The sequence below is a fragment of the Hemibagrus wyckioides genome, linkage group LG01, assembly GCF_019097595.1.
Source record: "Hemibagrus wyckioides isolate EC202008001 linkage group LG01, SWU_Hwy_1.0, whole genome shotgun sequence".
In the NCBI taxonomy this organism is placed as follows: domain Eukaryota; kingdom Metazoa; phylum Chordata; class Actinopteri; order Siluriformes; family Bagridae; genus Hemibagrus; species Hemibagrus wyckioides.
Genome location: NC_080710.1, coordinates 12,358,598 through 12,381,532, shown reverse-complemented (window position 1 = coordinate 12,381,532; position 22,935 = coordinate 12,358,598). Strand labels below are relative to the sequence as shown.

Sequence of the window (22,935 nt, the reverse complement as noted above, 5' to 3'; positions counted from 1 at the left end):
TTCAACTGTAAAATGAGTCGTGAGATTTTCTTTTACACCATTTTAATGTGTTTATTTATGATGTTTTATGTGTGGAACTGTAGTGTCACTAGTTAGCTGATGCTTTTCGTGTGGCGCACAGCACTTCCTCACTGGATGGTGAAAGGCTGTCACGTACTCCAGGGTTACAGTCGGACGTTTTGGGCTCGATTTGAATCATCACCCTATTCCCTGTACGCTTCCTCTACGTGGTGTATAAATTAATTCCTTTCTGCGACCTATCTAGCGTACTTCAGTTACAGTGTGGCGTCTTTTAGGATTCAGCCGCAATCTAAAGCTGCAATTTCGGGGAAAGCCCGTCCCGTATCCTTTTTTTTTTTTTTTTTACCTGTCTGAAACCGGACATATACACAGCCTTAGAGCGAAACAGCATCATTTGGAGGAGATATCTTACAACCCAGAGTCCAGGAATCCAGTCTTTTTTTTTTTTGGTAAAGGTATGTGTGAACTGATATCTATTTATTCCTCTATTCAACAAGATCATGCCATTCAGAGAAAGTGAGCAATATATGAGAGGTCACTTCATTGCTCATGACCTCACTGTTGATTGTTTCTGGTCCGCATCTCTGTCCATGTCCCGTTTTTTTTTTTTTTTTTTTAGAATAAAAAGCCTACAGGTTCCGGCGATGGACAGTGTCGGAGAGCAGTGTGAAAGGTAGGCAGTGATGGTCAAAAACCACTCTGTTATTCATTTCCAATGATTAAAAACAAACTCCTTAAATCATTGCTTTCATGTAGAAATTTAAGTTGAAGTTCATTTTGTGGTCTATAATAAAGATATAGGTTTCAAATACACGCACATTGGAAAAAAAAATCTTGGCAAATGATGTAGACGGTAAAGATTAAATAGACAATCATGTGCAAAAATCCTTTTAATGTAATTAAGAAAATAGGAATGATTGACCTGAGGTCAGTGCATATCACAGTAATGCTCCTATTTGTGTTGTGCTGTTGTGTTGGGCTGTGCTGAAATACTCTGATATATTAAAACGAAAAAAAAAAAAAATCCACCTTGAATGACCTGATGTTTTTAATTGAAATATGATCTTTATTGGAGGTCAGTGATTTGCTACGAAGGCTGCGGTCTACGGTTGCTATGATTGCTTTAAGACTGTAATTTGCCAAAAACACTTTGACACTCAGGTCTCCATCACTGAATAGCTGATAACTTTAACAAGATGTTAAAACTAGGAAAATTAATTTCCCGGTTACATTATTGCACCTACACACTTATAGAAGGGGAATTATTTATAATTACATTATCCGGTGTCACTCAGGGAACGACAGCTTCCCTTTATTAGTCTTGTTCCTCTTAAGATTTCTTCCTCATGTTGTTTTCCCTCAAAACCATCACCTCTGGCTGGCTCATTAGGGATAAATTTATAAATAATAATAAAAAAAAAGTACATCCTGAATTTATATATTTTCTGTAAATCAGCTGTGTGACAATGTTCACTGCTAAAATCACTATACAAATAAAATGGATTATTTTTTTCTTCCCTACATCGGTCTATTTGCACTACAGGTAACAGTTTCTTGCATTACCCACACTGCCGTTTAACTACTTGCTGATAGTGGTGCCAGTGTTATTTAGCCCTTGCTTGATCTCTGTTTATTAAAGAAAGCAACAAAGCAGCGCTTTAGTCCTTTAGTCTGTACAGCTCTATCACAGATCAGGATTCAGCTTTCATGCTAGTACAGCTGTCAACAGTGCTGCCTTTATCTCATAAATCACTAACAAGCAGTCTCCACTAGTGCTATTCTCATTTATAAGACGTCGAACGTCACTGGAACTTGGTGAGCACCCTCCCCTGCCATGTCAGAATGGGACAAAACCACTAAACTTTCATAGCAATAATGAGAACACACAAACAAGAAGCAAATTGGGGATGTGGTAGCTTTGGGCTACTTTTCTGAAAGTAGTGAGTTCAAATCCCAGGTTTACTAATCTGCCAATGCTAGACCCATGAGCAAGGCCCTTAACCCTCAATTGCTCAGTTGTAAAAAATTGAGATAAACTGTAATTGGCTCTGAATAAGGATGTCTGCCAAATGCCTGAAATTCAATTTTGCACCAGAATCATGAAGAGCACCACTAATATTTTAATATAAATATGTTTCAGGATGGATTTTTCCATTAGTTACATTTATCTATTTATTTATTAATAGGTCCATATGTGTGAACAATCCTTATTTGAAGTCCATGAAAGAAGACATACTGTACCATCTCAACCTGGATACAGTCAATCATGACCTGCCAGAACAGTTTGGGGATGTTAAAGTAAGTTAATAAATGATCAGACCATATTGCGCTATGCTATAATATTGCTTAATTGTCCAGGAAATGCCTGATGTTTAACCTCCTAGTTTGTTTCCCGTAACTGAACTGGCTTGGCTTCTTGCATAACAGCCAAATTGCATTTTCCATTTGTTTAGTTTGTATGCGTCGGGGGAAGTCCGTTGAGGATGAAGTCTTTCATTGAGTACATTGCTAAAGAGCTGGGCATAGCAGACCCAAAAGGAGAGTACCCAAACATCTGTGAGGGAACAGATCGCTATGCCATGTACAAAATCGGACCAGTGCTGTCTGTTAGTGTAAGTCAACAGATGTCAAACAAGAAGGACTTGAAAGACTGCTGCTTTAACACAATACTGTGTGTGAATGTTATTTAAAATCTACACAAGTTGTTCTGCATTGTAAAGTTGAATATCTCTGTGTTTTAGCATGGCATGGGCGTTCCCTCAATGTCAATAATGTTACACGAGCTTATCAAACTCCTCTATCATGCCCGCTGCACTGACGTCACTATCATACGCATTGGGACCTCGGGTGGAATAGGTACACACTTATAACACACTAGCTCTCTTAATAAAGCAGGAACAGACACAACAGATTGACTCTAACCAGTTGCATGCGGAATACGTTACTAATGTTAGATTTATGCATTAACAGTACTGATATACAGTATGTTATTGTTAAAGGAAGAAGTTAAGTTTTATTATGAAGGTGAGTGAGACGGAATACACTAGTAATCTAGCCTTCTTGGTTTGTGTGTATGTAGGTCTGCAGCCAGGGACAGTTGTGGTCACCAGACAGTCGGTGGATACCAGATTCCGGGCCCAATTCAAGCAGATGGTCCTGGGTAAGACAGTGGTGAGGAGGACAGAGCTGGATGTCGAGCTGGCAGAGGAGCTGCTGCAGTGTGGGAAAGAGCTGGGAGAGTTTAAGACTGTCATTGGGAAAACCATGTGCACTTTGGACTTCTATGAAGGTATTGTTGTGAGTTTTGTAAGTGCAGGAGTGAGAAATACGGCTTTTCACACTGCACTTAACTGCAGTTCTCATTGTTCTAAACCCTGCTCTGAAGCGGTCACTTTTACAGTGTTAACCCACACTGCGGTGCCAAACATGTATGGTCTGAAACAATGTGGTGTTAGAATGTTAAAACCAGATGCTTAGCAACAGACACTCTATCAGAAAGTGAACAGCTCGTGCCTCATATCACGTCCTGTGTACAGTCACAGAATCCTCCTGTGGCAAGTAAACAATTGCTGCAGCATCTGAGAGGAAAATAAAAAAAAAAGTGAAATGGTGATGGAAAAGTGAAATATGAGGGTTTTATTTTTATAGTCATGGCCAGAAAAGTGTGTTTGAGGATCTTCAGTCTCTTCAGGTTTAAAAAGGAATTCAAGAAAATATTCATTTGTGTTTTCTTGTCTTTGTGTGTCTCAGGAGGCTTAAAACAATCAAGAAGGATTAACATGGTGACATTTTTCACAGTGATGTGACATTTTTCACAGTGATGTCCAAGTGCCAGAAAAGCTGTTATTTAAACCGGTCTGATGCTGTATTTATCCAGTCGTAGTTGTTGGCTATTCACAAATATGCAAATAACAAGTTAACCCAGGGTTTAGGAATGTACAGTGTGAAACACCAGATTATGAATACTTAGGATTAATTGTTAACCCTGGGTAGAGTATGAGCAGAGTGAAAGGTGAAACATCATAACCCAATGTTCCACTATACTAAACCTGGTGTGAAGCTCTGTTATATCCATTTTAATAGCTGTGTTCTGTCTGTCTCACTCAGTGTATTACTGGTGTTGATGCAGGTCAAGCTCGTATGGACGGCGCTTTCTGTTCATTCACCGAAGAGGAAAAACAGAAATACCTGTCCGAGGCGCACGCAGCAGGAGTCTGCAACATCGAGATGGAATCTTCCGTTTTTGCTGCCATGTGCAAACTCAGTAATATACGAGGTAGAACTTTTACTTTAAAACCCATCAACTGAAAACAGTCATATGTGGCATACACCGATCAGGCATAACATTACGACCAACCGCCTCATGTTGTGTTGGTCCCACTTTTGCTGCCAAAACAGCCCTGATCTGCCAAGGCACAGACTCCACTACATCCCTGAAGCTGTGCTGTGGTATCTGGCACCAAGATGTTAGCAGCAAGTCCTATACCTTTGATAGATACTGACCACTGCAGACCGGGAACACCCCACAAGAGCTGTAGTTTTAGAGATGCTCTGATCCAGTGGTCTAGCCATCACAATTTGGCCCTTGTCAAACTCACTCAAATCCTTATGCTTGCCCATTTTTTCTGCTTCTAACACATCAACTTTGAGGACAAAATGTTCACTTGCTGCCTAATATATCCCACCCACTAACAGGTGCCATGATGAGGAAATAATCAGTGTTATTCACTTCACCTCTCAGTGCTCATAATGTTATGCCTGCTCTGTATACTTTGCAGTTCAGTATGCAGGGAGGTCACTCTTTCTGTGTGTGAAAGTCTGTTTGAATTAAGGCTATAGAGATCTTAAAATTTTGGAGAAAATGTGGGAAAGGAGAAATGAAAAAACAAAGATGAGTGTAAAGTAGAATGTGAAAGTAAAATCTCTTTAAATCACAAGACTTTGTCATGTGGTTCTGAGGTTCATGATGCAGCTGCGTAAACAGTAAAGAGCTTTGACCACACACATACTTACACAATTTATCAGTGGTTTAAAAAGTTGGTTGCAGGACATTAGAAAATTATTATGTTCATTATTGAGTTGCTGTATTTATTAAGCCTGTTTGACTGTTTATTAAAATTGATTGGGTTTAATCCAAAATTATCATATGTACATTACTCACAAAAAGTTAAGGATATTTGGCTTTTGGGTGAAATTGTAAAGGTTATAGTGCATTTTAGGTGCATCCTGAAATTTCACCTGAAAGCCGAATATCCTTAACTTTTTGTGAGTAGTGTATCTATATTTAATATATGACAGATTTCAACATTGCATAGCTGTAAACATTACTCATTTCGACTCGTTTCCCAGCGGCTGTGGTGTGTGTCACCCTCTTGGACCGGAAGAAAGGAGACCAGATGACCAGCTCTCATGAGGTCCTGCACAACTACCAACAAAGACCTCAGACCCTCGTTGTCCATCACATCAAAAAGAAGCTTAATGCCTTCAAGAGCACTTAGCTTTTTTTTTTTTTTTAAGCCAAAGCAAAGTTTTTGTAACACCCTGCCCTGGCTATATCCATGGTATTTTATATGAATTATGCAGATCTGCCTTTGCTAATAGTCACACCTGAACATTGCGTATGCAAACACTTTTATATATCTAAAGATTTTATAGCACATTCTCTTTGCTTGATGCTGCCTGTTAATTGTAATATTTTATAGAACAAAACGCAGAGCTATTATATAAAGAATGAATCAATTTTTTGTTCTTTCATAGTCATATCCCAAAATGTAAAACCTCAAATAGTCCACAGCATTTCGGAAAAACACTCCATGTGCCTCAAGCACATTCCACATGCTGGCCCCACACACCCATACCCACATTCTTTTATTTCTTTTCAGTCCACTGACTCCAACTATTGTGATTGTAAAGGGCACGTGGCTGCATATTTTCTCTCATGTCTCATGCTTGGGTTTGTTGTCTGGGTCACTGCTTTATGAGAGGCATAGGGCGTGTCCAGTAACAAAGCCATGGTGAAATTTTCACTAGGTCTACTGGCGACCCCTGGTGGATCTGATTGAAATCTTACAATCTGTTCAACAAAAACTCCTGTTCAGTGTCATGCTGAATACGGATCACACTCTGAGCTTCTCTGAAATTATGGACGTCACTGATACAGCCTTTAGTGTCAGTAGTCTTATAGTGAGTCTAACAGTCAAGTCTCACCATCCAGGCATAACATTATGACCACCTGCCTAATATTGTGTTGTTCCCCCTTTTGCTGCCAAAACAGCCCTGACCTGTCATGCACTGTGTATTCTGACACCTTTCTATCAGAACTTTCTTAATGCTAACTTCTTCAGCAATTTGAGCAACAGTAGCTCGTCTGTTGGACCGGATCACACGGGCCAGCCTTCACTCTCCACGTGCATCAATGAGCCTTGACCGCCCCTGACCCTGTCACCGGTTCAACACTGTTCTTTTCTTGGACCACTTTTGATAGATACTGACCACTGCAGACCGGGAACACCCCATAAGAGCTGCAGTTTTGGAGATGCTCTGATCCAGTTGTCCAGCCATCACAATTTGGCCCTTGTCAAACTCGCTCAAATCCTTACTCTTGTCCATTTTTCCTGCTTCTAACACATCAACTTTGAGGACAAAATGTTCACTTGCTGCCTAATATATCCCACCCACTAACAGGTGCCATGATGAGGAGATCATCAGTGTTATTCACTTCACCTGTCAGTGCTCATAATGTTATGCCTGCTTGTTGTATAATATAGGACTCCAGTCCTATGTTAGTTCAGATGAAGGGCAGCTCAGGTTACTGTGTGCAGGGTGTGTGTGATTCCTCCACATCACTAGCTTCTTCAACCTACTGTCCTTTTAAGTGTGAATGAGCGCATGTGTGCAAATGGTGGCCCAAGAAGGACTGGCATCCCAACCTGAGGTGTGGTCTCCCAACTTGTCCCCAGTGTTCCGAGAATACATATACAACATTTATCTTATACTTATCCTGAGCAAGTTACTTTAATCTCATTTATACAACTGAGCAGTTCAGGGTTAGTTCCTTGTTCAAAGGCCCAGCAGTCGCAGCTTCCTGGGATTCCTGGGAACACCTTAACCACTGAACTGGATCCATTGTTACCCTGAGCAGCATTAAGCCATGAATGAAAATAAATGAATTTATTACACAGGTTCTCAACCCTGGTCCTGGAGCACTACTGTGTTTACCTGCTCCCAACACACCTGATTCAAATCATACAACTAACCATATAACTCCTTCCTGAGTTGAAGTAGAGATGTTAGAGCTTGAAAAACACTAAAATGTGCCGGACAGTGGAGGGGCTTTCTCCAGGAAACCTGATTTGTAGACTACAAAAAACAAACAAATAACTCGGAAACCTTCTTTTTTCTTAGTGATGGAATCCAAACTTTTAATAATACATCAAAACTTCACGATACACAGAAAAATCCTGGAGTCTTTCAGTATCCTTGACTTGCTAATGGACTTCTATCATACGGATTCTCAACCCAGTCCTCAGTGCCTTGAACATTTCTTCTCTATCTCCGTGGTTGTGAGAGTGGCTTTCCAACCAATCTGAATACACATTTAAATCCACTTCCACATTTCAGAGAATCCCTGCTTGGACACACCCAGAGGTGGTGTTGGGTTTGATAATTATCTGATTCTATCAGTGGTGTGTTTGAAGAGAGGACAAGAAATATCAACAATGACCAAGAAGTAGATTAACATTAAGCTCTGAATTGTGAAGAAAAAATTCCGACAGAAGTGCAGAATTTGCATTTAACCTTTCTTTGTGTCTCTAGAATGTTTTTCTCTTTTTCTTTTCATTCATAGCCCCTTGAGCAGCTCCATTTGCTTCCTCTTGTCCTTTGCCCTGTTGATGGCCATCCTGAACAGACGGCAGTACAGCTCCACCGCAGCCGGAGTGTCATCGTTGCCCGGCACTGGATACGTGATAAGGCTTGGGTCACAGTCTGAGTCGATGATACCCACTGTAGGAATGTTGACCTTGGCGGCATCGCGTACGCCGGTGTGTGTCTGAAAGACGCTGTTTTGTGTACAGAGAAAGACGATAAGGTCAGGAAGACGCACTCCGGTGGTGTTGACATTGGTAAGCACACCTCCCTGCCAGTAGCGTGCGTGAGCGTATTCGCCACATTGTTGCGCCGTAGATTCAATCAGGTGTGTGAACTGGCGCCGGCGGCTTACGAAGAGCACGATGCCGCCACGGTAAGCCACATGTGCTGTGAAGTTCAGAGCCTGCTGTAGGTGCGATGCTGTCTGCTCCAGGTCAATGATGTCCATGTCCAGGCGTGTGCCAAACAGATAGGGCTCCATCAATCTTCAGAGAGAGACCGATAGAAGGGGGAATTTAATACAGGACACACAGAGAGATGGAAAGAGTGTGGAAGAGGCTGTACGTGCCTCAGCTAGCCGTAAGACTTAAAAACAACTACGTACAGAATTGAAATCGGATTGATGAATGATTAAAAATAATCGCAATCCTTTTGCTCTACCTGTGCCTGCAACCTTTCTTGTGGCCAAGGTGGACTCGGGCCTCAAACAGGTCCTTTATGGTAAAGAGCTCAGACACGCTGAAGAAGTCCGGCTGGGTCAGAGGAAAGTTCATGATCTTATCGTTCACATCTGTAAAGAAAATCAGTCATATAAATCAGTCTCTCCAGGATTTTGTGGATTTTTTTTTCGTGGCCAAATATGTTGGATTTTGCTGTGGCTGTATTTTTTTTCTTCCAAATTTGAAATGCAACTTGCACTAAAAGATTTTTGTGCTTTTTGGAAGCAAAGAATTCAAAGATACTATATTTATATCAGAGCACTGAGTATCAGCTATTACTGAATATTTACCCGATACTGATTTCTTCTCGGTGCCACAAGCCAGAGTGATTTAAGACAGTTTGCCTATGGCAACATTTGTGTTGGGCGTTTAACATTTCACACATTTCTGCCCTTTCTGATGAACTTACTGTAACAGCAGCACTAATGATCACACACAGCTTTTTAAAATGCACTTATTCTACACAATATATTCACAAGCATCTGTTTGGAAGCTGCTCCACATAAACTCTAGGGTAGCTTAAAAGGCAAAGGCTGTTATATAACACTGACATAATGAATACTTATTAATATGGTGAAGCTTTCTGTTACAAGGTGTTTACTTAACATTTATATAAAGAGTCTTTGTAATGATCCATCAGAAAAGATTCTTTGAGACAGAGGGCTTTACTCTTTCTGTTTTTGTGGTAAAACGACAAACTGTGTTTTGTTTTGCCTTTTGTTTAAACAAGCAGGTGAAGGAACAGCTATCACTGCAATAATGTAAATGACAGCAGAAAGTAAATAAATGGTTAAGAGGCACTGCATGTAATTCATTAATAAATGAATTTTATTAATTAATAAAAAAAAAACTAATTGTTGCCAAATGGCGTATAAGTGGAATAAAACGCTTCAGGACATGCAGTTTAGGGTGTTAATGTGTCACTCCACCTCACTGTTGATTTTTTCTTACATCACCACACCCTGTCACACTGTATTCCTCAGTGATCACACTTCTAGTCATGGTACTGATCAGAAATGATAAGTAAATACATGTGCAAATCTTTGAGTTCCCTACCAGTATCCTCATTGTGAGAAGCAGGTGTGGGTTTGGCAGCAGTGGTGAATGTATGGCTGCTGGAGGATAAGGCGGCTCCCACTAGCCGAGCGCTCCGTACACCATGGATTACTAATGACACAAAACCAACAAGGAGAGACGTCAACAGAAGATACATAGAAATACACTATATTGCCAAAGGTTTGGGGACACCCCTCCAAATCATTGAATTCGGGTTTTGTTTTTCAGGGTTTGGGCTTGGTCCCTTAGTTCCGGCGAAAGGAACTCTTAATGCTTCAGCTTCATACCAAGACATTTTGGACAATTTCATGCTCCCAATTTTGTGGGAACAGTTTGGTGATGACCCCTTCCTGTTCCAACATGACTGTACACCAGTACATAAAGCAAGATCCATAAAGACATGGATGAGAGAGTTTGGTGTGGAGGAACTTGACTGGCCTGCACAGAGTCCTGACCTCAACCTGAGGTCATCCCAAACATCTTTGGGATGAATTAGAGCGGAGACTGTGAGCCAGGCCAAAACTAGGATGTCTGCCTTTACATGCACATGAATGTAATATGGAGTTGCCCCAATGTTTGCAGCTATAACAGCTTCAACTCTTCTGGGAAGGTTTTCCACAAGGTTTAGGAGTGTGTTTATGGAAAATTTTGACCATTCCTCTAGAAGCGCATTTGTGAGGTCAGGCACTGATGTTGTACACGATGTCTCTGCAGGTCAGTCCACACCAAACTCACTCATCCATGTCTTTATAGACATTGCTTTGTGTACTGGTGTACAGTCATGTTGGAACAGGAAGGGGTCATCCCCAAACTGTTCCCACAAAATTGGGAGCATGAAATTATCCAAAATGTCTTGGTATGTTGAAGCATTAAGAGTTCCTTTCACTGGAACTAAGGGGCCAAGGCCAACCCCCGAATTCAATGATTTGGAGGGGTGTCCCAAAACTTTTGCCAATATATTGTAAGTCAAGGAAAATTACCTCGTGAGCAACAGCGGAATTCGTTCATTTCAATACCGGAAATTATAACCGGACGTTATGTCAGTATTATAGACAATGTATATACCAATTATATACTATAATATATAGAATCAATATACAATATCAAAAATATTAACATAAAAAATAGCTGAACACTTGATAGTTAGCTAGCTTAAACACGCACACGTTAACACTCGTGCTGCTGAATAACACATTTAAGCGTTTCCATACTCCCTCCTGATTTCTCATTAACTCATGTGTTAGAGTCTCACTGACTAGCTCACAGACATTTAGCACACTTAGCATCTAGCCGGTCATTAGCTAGGAGACATTACTCTATATAAATAAAACAAAGCTTTTGCACATTTTTAAAACACATATCCATACTTCTACTTCTAAGACTCGATCGCTGGCTCCATTTCAAGGCGATCAGCTAAATCTTTTAAGCAATATGTTTCATTTAACATTTCACCTTTGGTTAGTATTCCCGCAGCCATGCTTACGATTTCCCCGTGTCTCCTCCCACTGAAGGTCAGACGAGTGGGATTCTGGGTAATGATGTCATAATTTAAAAAAAAAATGGACATGGACTACAACTACGACATACACAGTTATTGGCTAAATCGATGCGCTTGCTTTCAACATGTTATTCTCATTAAACATCTCCTTACAGAAATCTTCAGGCTAATCAGAAGGCTACATGTTCTTTTAAACCTTTTATTATTAGCTTCAGTTTATGAGGAGTGTCCTCTATACCAGTACCCAGGCTGTTACTATAGAAACAGTAGTATGAGGGTAAAGGAGTGTATTAATACACACTTTTGTACTTAATATTGAGTCATTCATTCATCTTCACTAACTGCTCTATCCTGGTATTTATCCAGGCATAAGTTCGGAAAAATTAAAACTGGATGGGACATCAGTCCATCATTATTTGAGACCATGCACCCACATGCACACACTTACACCTAGGGATAATTTCGCACAACCTTTCTAATGAATATGTTATTGGAAAGTGGAAGGAAACCTGGAAACCCAGAGGAAACCCTGGAAACATAATAATAATAATAATAATAATAATAATAATAATAATAATAATAATAACAATAGTAAATATTTATAGAATATAAACAGACAACAGTAATGCAAAATAAAACAAATAAAACAAATAAAATACAGATAGAATATATCAGATTAGAATAAAAATAGAACAGAACAAAATAAATAAAATTTAAGATTAGGCTAGAACAGAATAGTTCCAAATAGAACAGGATAAAAGAGAATCAAACAAAAGAGATTAGAACAGAACAACATAGAATAGTAGAGAATAGAATAGAACAGAATAGAACTGAATAGAATAAATGAAAATGAAAAAGAACAGAAAAAAACAAAACTGAACAGAATAAACAGAATAGAATAAAACAGAAAAAAACCCCAATAGAATAGAACAGAAGAGTTTAGATAGGTATAGAAAAGATAATATAATAGAATAAAATAGAGTAGAATAGATTAGAATAAAATAGAATAGATAAAAAAAACCCAGAAGCATGGAACAGAACAGAACAAAACAAAAACGATTAGAATAGTCCAAGAGAATAAAATAAATCTGAATAAAAAGAAATAGTGAATAGAATAGAATATTCTTGATGCAAAGACATTAGAATAAAACATAGAAGGCATAGAATAGAAAACAGAACAAGCGAATAGAATGTTATGGAATAAAACAGAACAGAACAGAAGCAATTAGAATAGAGTAAAAACAGAACAGAAGAAAATGAAAAAGAACAAAATAGAAAAGAGTAGAAGACTTGATTGCAAGAGAACATTAAGAAGAAAAGAAAATGATAATAGAGGAGAACAGAACAGAATAAAACAGAGAAAAGGGATGAGAGTTCAGGACAAAATAAAATAGAAAAGAAAAGAATAGAATAGTACAGTATTCAAATAAAACACAATACAATACAACACAATGGAACAATTGATTAAAATCGAATATAAAATGGGTCAGAAACTAATAGAAATTAATAGAAACGAATAGAATAGGTTATTCTTGATGCAAAGAGATGCAAAGAGAATAAAACATAGAAAGCATAGAATAGAAAACAGAAAAAGAGAATATTACAGAATGGAATAAAACAGAACAGAAGAGATTAGAACAGAGTAAAACAGGAATACAGCATAACAGAATAAAAAAAAACCCCCCAAAAAAACAAAATAGAGAAGAATAGAAGATTTGACTGGAAGAGAACAGAACAGAACGGAAGAAAAACAATGAGAATACAAAGCAAAATAAAATAGAAAAGAATAAAACCAAATAGAACAGACAGTATAGAATAGAATAGTATCACACAGTATCCAATTAAAACACAATACAATACAATACAATACAATACAATACAATACAATGGAATAGGACAGATAAAATTGATTAAAATAGAATAAAATAAAGCAAAATGGATCAAAATAGAATAGAATAGAAATCCAAATAGAATTAGAATAGAATAGACCAGAAATCAGTGGAATAAAATAGAGCAGTGTGGAACATCACATAACATAAGAGTACAGAATTTCTGGTTTGCTATTTCTGCAGTGTTTAGTGGAGTGTGTGTGTTTCAGAATTGGTCTGTAGTGCAGCTCATGCTGTGTTGTTAAAGCCCTGATCATGTTCCTTGCACTTCTGTGTGATGAGTGTAGAAATCCTTTACTGTTGCACGCTTCACTATATCCATGACACAGCAGTATAGAGCCTTTTTTGTTTTCATTAAGATCAGTCATTTTTTCTAATCCTGAGGTAATTATGATTGTCTTTGTAATAATGCCAGTTGCACTTGGCCAGGCTGCTGGTTACTGGCAAACTGAAAATGCTGATCATGACATGCTGATGACTCACTCTATGATACAACATAAGTAAGGGGAGGGAGATTTACCGACTACCTCGGACCGCATTTGACTCCAGCTGGCTGTAAGCAGCGGCTTTAAAATAATTTTTGTGATATTTGCCATTTAATGCGTTTCTGTATGTAGGAGGAAAAAAAGAAAAGAAAAGAAGGCCCAATTGTTTTCCTGCATGTCATGTATCAGATATATCTCTTTAAGGCTGTGAAATACTGTATGTGAAAAACAAATTGCTATCTAATTCTGTATTTTCAATAATATTAAATAACCAATAGGTAGCACAGTGTGTGGATGGAATGACATCTCATTTAGAGTTTAGTTCCACCTCTCTCCCAGAGTTTCTGGAATAGGCTCCAGATCCATCTCAACCCCAACCAAGATAAACAGTTACTGAAAATGAGTATGGCGGCAAAGTGGGTACACAGCTCCGGGATCCCTGACAGGATTTTAGGTGGAGATTTCTTACTGTCTATGTGGAGTTCTCCTAACATTCCTGTGTGTTTCCTCTATGTTCTCAGGTTTCCTCCCACCATAATAATAATAAAAGTAACTGCTTTGAATTGGTCAATCGTATCTACAAAAGTTTATCGGCTTCCTTTTCACCCATACAGCTGGCACACAAATTAATCAGTAGAACTCTTGCTTGGTTGGAATGAAATCTTGCAACCACACCTTTAAGACTGAAGACCTCCTGAGTAAAGACTAAATTGCCCCTGAGTGTGTGTGCATAGTGGCTTGGCTGATGGGTTTGTGTCCTATTCAGGGTGTGTCCCCTATATTGTGGGCTAGATTCTGGATCCAGTGTGACCACAGACCAGGATAATGGTGTTATACTGAAGATAAATGAATGAATGAATGAATGAATGAATGAATTATAACTAAACAAGTTATCTATGATTGTAAGATGCAAACTGATCTGAAAATCCCTCTCATTATATATTATGGAGGTTAAAAACATTCTAGGGGTCATAAGGATGTTTTTTTACTGGGCTTCGAGCCAGCTTTCCTTACTGATTTACATTGGTCGGTGGCAACAGCAGGAAGGAAACATCTGTAAGATAATTTCTGCGAGCTGTGTAAGCTATTCGCTTAAACGCCTGCCCTTTTTTACGTAAAGTGGCGATGGCCAATCTGCTCTCGTGTGGAGATGCTGATCACTGAACCGCTCCCAGTGCTTATTAGTGCTCTCTCTCTGCCGGATCGCATTGTGCTCTGCTGATTCAGTGCCTTAAGCATCGCTCCTCAACGCCACCGGCACAACCCGCAACGCCTGGACACTTCACCCAAAACCACGACAATGGACAAAATCGCTGTCGGTAAGTCTGCTCTTTTTACATCACATTTTAATGGTATTTATGCTGTTATGCTGATTGGTAGTAGGGATGTTTGATTCCACTGGATGGACTGCCTATTCACAGAAATCCTTGCAAATTATCCTGCAATAGATATAAAAATGATACCAACAACATGCATTTACATTTAGATCATATTTAACGCGTTAATTTAGTTTTCTTTTTGCACCGTGATTCAATCTCCTTAGCGGTTCTCTATTCACAAACAACCCTATGCTATCAAAATGAATTTGAAACAGGATTATATGTTTAGATAAAAGCTTTAAATGTAAACAGAACCCATATTAGTGTAGGATTTTTATCCGTTTCTGCGTGGAGAATGGCGCACCTGCCTCAGCTCACTCCCCAGCATAATGCAGAAAGACCCCACCCAAGACACCCGGCATCATCTCCTCTCCAACTGCTCCCGCAAAATCCTGCACAAAATACAGCTTTACATCAAACATCCACGCAGGATTTTACACGGTTTTTCCTCGCTCTGACCGCGCGTCGTGCGTTTTTATATTGATAATGCGTTATGACAGATCGAGTGCGTCTGTGGTATCCGCCTGGCATTGTGTGCGCTCGATGGCCTTTGATAGCTTTATGTGTTAAACATTTGGCAAAGGCTGTTAATCAGATTATACGACCTGTTAGAATAAGAGATGCAGAGAAGTATATAGAGGAATTCTTGATTTTAGGAGGTGGCTATTCTCAAATGAAACAGATGCCAAAGATTTATTGAAATGCAACAGAAGTAGGCATGTTTATGTGGTGTATATAGACTACATCATTTTGTTACAGGATCCTTTAAAGAGTATTTGTGATTAACAGCTCAAAGTATAATTCTTTAACAGCTTATGAACCCAGTGTTCATGAATTTCTTTTTTGAAAGGAAGAAAGGAAGCTCAGCCATCAATCGGTTGAGCATCAGGTTTTACAGAAAGCTTGGAGGCTGAATGGGTGTGACTGTTTTACGATCCAGACAGCAGCAGCACAGGCCCAAACTCCAAAATATGCTGTCTTATCATTAGATTTTACACACACATAACACTCACACTCACACACACACACACACACACAAATATATATATATATATATATATATATATATATATATATATATATATATATATATACACACACAAACACCACACACACTGTGGTGTATCAGGCCTGCCTGTACTGTACATTGAGGAAAATAACTGAAGAATAGCAGCAGGCCACCCAGACCACAGATTGGGAGGCTGGCCAGCCCTGCAGCAATGGAACACTGCACATGGTGGCCTTTGCTGCTCCATGCAAATCATTATCTACGCTCTGTGGACACTAGTGGACATCCGTGCACAGGGGACCATGTGTCTGCTCCTTTGTCTTGTAGGAAAAGACAGATCAGAAACCACAGACCATCTCCAACAAGCTCTAGAGTCTCACTGCTGTGTGCAATGTTTTAGCTTTGTTCTGTGCCTCAAGATAATGGAGTTTGAAGGATGTGCCTGCAATCTGTAAAACTCCACAGATGACAGGAAATGACCAGTATCATTAGTCTCTCCTGCATATTTCATGAGACTGTGAGCTTCGGCCTCAAAATGTTCATAATCCGTTTGGAGCTGAGGCACCTGTGCCTTAAGGCTGGGAAAGACTTAAATATGCACTTCAGTAAAGGAATATGCACTTTGTGCTTGGTAAAAGCTTCATATTTCATTTTTAAATTAACTGAATTAACTGGACTAACTGGAATGTATCAGGTGGTGTGTGGGAACATTGCTAAAATACTGCAGTACTGTACTCAAGCCCTGAACTTAGACTGGATTTTAATATCCAAGTTATAGTAATGATTAACACATTCTAACAAATAAACCCTTTCATATTCAATTAATGTTATTTAATAATACAGTATTACACCCCAGACTCACAAGCATACACACACACACACACACACACGAGTGAAACATTTGTCTTTTTGTGACACCTTGCACTCATTGTTGCTTATTTAATTGCTCTTTCCTCACAGCATACAAAGAAAAGATGAAGGAGCTGTCCATGCTCTCACTCATATGCTCCTGTTTTAACCCGAGGCTACAGAAAAACCTGGACGCCAAAACAGAGTGTAAGATATAATTCAGTCTTATATCCGTCCCCATGCTTAGATTTATATTTATTTAATATTACATATTTACTCATTTACATCATTTGAATTGAATGACATTATTCATATTTAATTGCACTTAATTGGATATACCGTAGTAATAGGAATTCTACTGAGCTTTATTATTATTATTATTATTATTATTATTATTATTATTATTGATAACAATAATAATAATAAATTAATATTTAATAATTAATACTTTAAACCCCAGTCATTTCAGTCATTTCACATGTGATTATCACACAGTTATGGAGGTAAAGCCCATAAACAAACGGGCCTCGGGTCAGGCCTTCGAGGTGATCCTTAAGCCAACTTCTCCAGTGTCAGATGGGACACAAAGTATCGTATCCCCTCCCAAGAAGAGGGACATCTCGCTGGAAGACATTCAGAAGAAACTGGAGGCTGCCGAATATCGCAGGAGAGTGAGTGATTGCAATTCAGGATTAATACTGACATGTTAACATCCATTTCCTGGCATGAATATTGATAGAGAGATTAGCTTATGCTGTGAATTCTGGTGTGGTATCAGAACCCAAATTGCTTTAGCAATTAGCAAATGTCATATAGAAGGTGCTGTGATTAATTTGCTCAAACCTGTTGTTAGTTATTAATTTCATATAGCTTATCATTTGCTTGCATTGCTTATATCATGCTGGCTTATAGTTGATTTCTCTCCTCAGTCTCAGGAGGCCCAGGTGCTGAAAGCTCTGGCTGAGAAGCGGGAGCATGAGCGAGACGTGCTTTTCAAAGCCCTGGAGGAGAACAACAACTTCAGCAGGATGGCTGAGGAAAAGCTCATTCTGAAAATGGAGCAAAACTCCGAGAACCGCAGGGCTCACCTGGCGGCCATGATGGAGCGCCTGCAAGAGAAGGTAGAACATCACAATGATACCATGTGACCCTTTAACCAGGTTTTGCTTACATATGAAGTTCTTTGAGTCCTAAGTAGTTCGACAAGTTGGCTCAATACTTCAGTGTTTCTCAGAATGTAGATGTTATAGTTTTATGTCTCTGATTGATGCATCTCTATGGTGTGAAAGAGAGTGTGAAGATAGAAAGCTGTTAGTTGTCTGTAGGATCTTTGGGAACATATAAAAAAATGTTTGTAGTCTTGGGGTCATATGCATACCGATAAATTATTTGAAATGAACAGATAATGTGTTTGAGCCAGACATAAATACTGAAACAAATGGGAGGTGTTCTATTAATTTTTTCTATTGTGTTAGAAAGCTTGTCATTAAGCCGTCTGGTTTAGGTTAGAGGTGTGCAGCAGGATTGGGATCCCGTAAAATGTGCCTAAAATGTCTATTAGAAGTTTTTCTACTGTCATGCAGACAACCGGTCAGATCTGAAGCTCAAAAGAAGAAAGAAAACCCACTTTATATATGACCTAGGTCAGGGATGTGGTTGTATAAGTTGGTAGCTAGTGGTTAATTTATAGCAGGAAATTTTTATTGAAAATATTGCAGGTAGATATGAATAGAAAATAATAATCACACAAGCACACAATCCTGTAAACTCTTATATTTAAAAAAGGAAAGAAACAGAAAAATTGGTGTAGGACACGCCCACTTAGACATAATGTCTAAACAAATATAAATGCACATATTACAGAATGTACCAGCGGGTTTAGTGTAATCAGGTCATGTACTAAAGCCTCAGTGTGAGGTTTCTTTGTGGTCATTACGTGACTTGTTGTTTCTGTGCTTCTCTAAGGAGCAACATGCTGCTGTGGTCCGCAGAAACAAGGAGCTGAGAGAAGAGCTCACAGCGTGAAGGCATCTTTCCCTGACTCTTCCTCACTCTGCTCATCAGCTCACTTATCCTCCTCTTACACACACACCCACACCCACACCCACACACACATACACACAGAGGCAGTCAGTACTATCTAGCAAATAACATTCTCCTACACCGTTTAAATGGTCTTGCTTGATTTCATAGATTATGACACAGATTATTTTGTAAATATATCATAGGAATTTTAGATGAAACAAAAACACACATCAAATGTATCAAACTTATCAATGACTCAGTGTCATCATTTATTTATCAAATTATTTTGGATTAGAGATATCATTTGTTTATTTAGTCGTTTGGAAGATTCTGGAGTAAATGATGGTTAGTCTCATTAAGACGAATGCAAACAGAGACACACTGGGACACTTCCAGCATCCACACACACAAACACACACACACACACACACACACACATACATACACACACAAATATACAACAAACCATACAGTGTATTTATGCTTATATACAATATAATCATAACATTGCACTTCCTTCATCTACTGAATGAATCAATCTTGTTCAAGCTTAACACATTATTCATCTGCGGCAGCACATCGACACTGTTTTGCTCCTGAGCCAACACCGGGACTTAAAATTACATGCAAAATGATTAGTCTCTTCACATGCCCTTTTTATATTACTCATAAGAGCATGTTTTTTCTCACCTTGACATCTCCAGCTAATGTTGGCACTGGCTTTCATTTTCTGAACACAAACACACTCGATTTACCTTTCTTTTTTTTTTTTTTTCCAGCAGGACCAAATCATCTCAAATGCGGTCATTATTCCACCATATATTCTGCTATTAACTAATGTAAAACCTTTCGTAGTTAAATTACATCCTCTTAACTTCAGCCATTGAGGAGGAGTGACTGTTTGTGTGAATCTGAATGTGTGTGTGTGTGTGTGTGTCCATGTTACGGTGGCGAAGCTTCTGTGACCGTTCTCTTTGAAAGCAACATGTGAGATGGAAACAGATTATGCATTGAATGTTTTTTTTAAAAATATCTTTATTTGTTTTTTTTTTTTTTTTCATGGTTTCCTCTCAAAATATGCTTGCCTGCATCTTCAGCTGCGTAAACTGTGTTTTCCCCTCATTTCTCTGTGTGCAAAATTTGATGAATAAAGATTTGGGGTTCTGTGAACATGCAGTGGTGTGATATCATTTCTACGGGGAGTTTTTTTTTTATGACAGTAAGCATAGTCTAGTTGATGGTGTAGATACCTAAAACCTTTTTCTGAGCATAAAATAGAACACATTTTTGCTCCTGTAGTGAAGTGTATGAATACTTGAGTCCTGTGAGGCATCGAACATGCTTCATGTAAGTTAATAAACATGGCCTTGGAACAGGGCGGCATTCCAGCCATACAATTCTCCAGTCATAATTCCTCATTCTCATAACTCTAATAATTACTTCACTAATAGCATCATTCAAGGTACTGAATAATTCATTGCAGTAAGATTAATAAGTGATTAACAAGCTTTAAAGATTTAAAGCTAAAATGTACTTCGACTACTATGACAAGAACTGTAACCTGCTAAAATCTCTTACACTAACCACTGTTCAGTTCTCCTTCAGTTCAGTTCTGGATTCTGATTGGTCAGAAGGTGTTGATTAATTTGCTAGAACAGCACAACACTAACAATAGTGGAGACTCAGAGGTTTATATGCATACTCTTGTTCTAATATATTTTTCTATATCAAAAATTGACACAGAAAAAAACGGTGTTAATATGATTTCTGTGCGTGTTTTTGGAAGGAGTCCCCAGTGCCAATGCTTTGTAATGATCAGAGCTAAAGCTATACAGAGAGAGAGGGGGGGGGGAGAAAGACAGAGAGAGAGAGAAAGACACAGAGAGAGAGAGAGAGAGAGAGAGAGAGGGTGAAAGAGAGAGAGAGAGAGAGAGACAGAGACTTTCTACTGTAGATTCTAGCAGGTTTCTAGAGGAAAGGCCAGTGAGAAAACAAATGTTATAATGTAAATTCGTAGTATATATATAGTATATATAGTAAGTATTGAAACACTGCAAAATAAACGGTAAATATGTCAGTATGATATGGTAGAGGAATAAAACAATTTGGGGCAACATTTAGGGCAATTAACTCCTGAGATAAAACACCACTAAAGTGCTTAAATAATACTGGCAGAGTCCATTGAAATAAATGAACCTTAGCTGATTCTTGATTCCCACAGTTATATAAAGAGGTTCACTTCAGGAAGAATGCTGTTTATTTCACCTGTTATAATGAAATGTCACAGATATTTTAATATGTTGGTGTTTTATTTAGTTAGTATGTTTCATATTCAATTATCTGCACGTAACATTAACATTTTAAATCACATTTTCTGTTTCTGTTTCTATTTTAAAAAGGTTCTTGAAATGTAATATAATGAACTAACTTCTAAGCTATTTAAATATATAAGCAAGTAATTGTTATGCTATGTTCACACATACAGTGATTTTTATCTCCACAAGTCGACAGTCACTGCACTATGAAGGCGCCAGTTGGTGTTGTCACTATTGGTTACTATAGTAATAATGTTTTTCAGTGGGTGGAGCATAAAACGATGATATGATAATGAAAATCAATATCTATTTTTTAGAAGACAATAACATATTAGAAAGTTTAAACCAGCCTTTAACATTAGCATTTAAACTAGCACAATGAGCACATTTAGTTTAAAGGTCATATGTGCAGCTTGAATGAAGGAAAACACTTAACACCTTTTAGTTATATAGCATTATAGACAGACATATAGTTATGTGATCTAAATCTACATCATATTATAGGAACAGAGCTCTGTTTGTTGTTCATATGAGCTGGACCTCTGTGTAAATGTCACGTCTGTTCATTTATTCATTAACACACACATGTTCCTAGTTACACAATGTATGTTGGGTCTGGTTTGGTAAGATAAATCCCAGTCAACCCAGTACCAGGTTTCTTATTTACTTTAACTGAAAATACTCTTGGGCATACTCAGATTGGCACAGGTACTGACTTACTGGGATTATACTGTCTTTGTTGTGTGACTGCATCTACAGTGTGACAGCAGCATCAGCTGCAAGCAAATACTCCCAGTTGACTGGCTCATTATTCATCATAGAAGATAAATTACATGCCACGAAGTTTGGACTTAGGTGAGTGGAGGTCGCTCCAAATCTTCTTCAACCTTGGAGAAGTGAATAGTAAATCTTATAGATTGTAATGAATAGTGAAAAGGGGTTTGGTGCTCTGATTTTTCCTGTTCACATGGCTAGTATATGGACTCATTCACACATACACTGAGTCACAGTGGCAAAGCGATTAGAGACTATGTATTTTCAATAAGAGCTGTCAACTTCTGGCAATGTGAGTGACAGAGGCTTTATGTAAATATGCAGCGAATACAATGGATGTGAAGTCAGTAGATCACATGTGATCCATGGCAAAGAGCACACACTGCTTGCCCTTCATTTTAAATGATCTGATGCATAAATAATGCTGAATTTTAGATGCAAACTCCAAATATCCCTCCAGAATGTTTCATATTAGAAATAACCAGCTCATATGGATTAATAATGAAGTTTAACAGTTTAAACACTTTAAAGTCAATGTTATACATGTGTTATACTTCAAATAAAAATATGCCACATAACTCTTTTAAAGGTAAGATAAAGTGTTACTTTGTGTACTGCTGATATTCTGGGCACCCATGTTTAGTTGATGAACTGGGAGGAACTTCTAGTTGAGAAGACTACCCTGAGTCCACAAGTAGGAATTTTGAGTTGACCGTAGTCGAGTGCTTTAGCTAGGAACTGTTCTGTTGTTGGGTAACTGGCAGTGTAGCACTTAGGCCAGGGGTAGGCAACGTTGGTCCTGGACAGCAACTGCCCTGAAGGGTTTAGCTACGACCCTAACCAAACACACCTGAACACGCTAATCAGTGTCTTTAGGATTACTAAGGCTATAGACAAGTTAGTATTTTTCAGGGTTGGAGCTAAAATCTGCAGGACAGCAGCGCTCTAGGTCTGACGCTGCCTGCCCCTGACCTAGGCCATGGCACAGGGCACCTTCTTACCCATCGATTCTTTAGTCATTCATCAGTCATTCTGCTGCACATATCA

The 22,935-nt window shown here is 38.6% G+C and overlaps 3 protein-coding genes across 3 annotated transcripts; 2 read left to right on the top strand and 1 right to left on the bottom strand.

Annotated features, from left to right (window-relative positions):
* Window positions 1-181: 181 nt before the first annotated feature.
* Window positions 182-9,511, top strand: upp1 (uridine phosphorylase 1). Its single transcript, XM_058388607.1, has 8 exons — window positions 182-476; window positions 641-694; window positions 2,208-2,319; window positions 2,475-2,633; window positions 2,763-2,877; window positions 3,101-3,310; window positions 4,151-4,297; window positions 5,371-9,511. Exons 2-8 carry the CDS (start codon window positions 666-668, stop codon window positions 5,517-5,519), a joined length of 921 nt encoding a protein of 306 aa, XP_058244590.1. The 5' UTR covers window positions 182-476; window positions 641-665; the 3' UTR covers window positions 5,520-9,511.
* mrps2 (mitochondrial ribosomal protein S2) lies at window positions 7,862-11,274 on the bottom strand. Its single transcript, XM_058388619.1, has 4 exons — window positions 11,118-11,274; window positions 9,666-9,776; window positions 8,551-8,680; window positions 7,862-8,375 (listed from the first exon to the last, which is right to left on the bottom strand). The coding sequence occupies exons 1-4, from the start codon at window positions 11,230-11,232 to the stop codon at window positions 7,862-7,864; spliced, it is 870 nt and encodes a 289-aa protein (XP_058244602.1). The 5' UTR covers window positions 11,233-11,274.
* A 3,422-nt stretch (window positions 11,275-14,696) lies between these two features.
* stmn2a (stathmin 2a) lies at window positions 14,697-19,969 on the top strand. Its single transcript, XM_058388634.1, has 5 exons — window positions 14,697-14,856; window positions 16,886-16,981; window positions 17,270-17,445; window positions 17,704-17,895; window positions 18,740-19,969. Exons 1-5 carry the CDS (start codon window positions 14,838-14,840, stop codon window positions 18,797-18,799), a joined length of 543 nt encoding a protein of 180 aa, XP_058244617.1. The 5' UTR covers window positions 14,697-14,837; the 3' UTR covers window positions 18,800-19,969.
* Window positions 19,970-22,935: the final 2,966 nt, after the last annotated feature.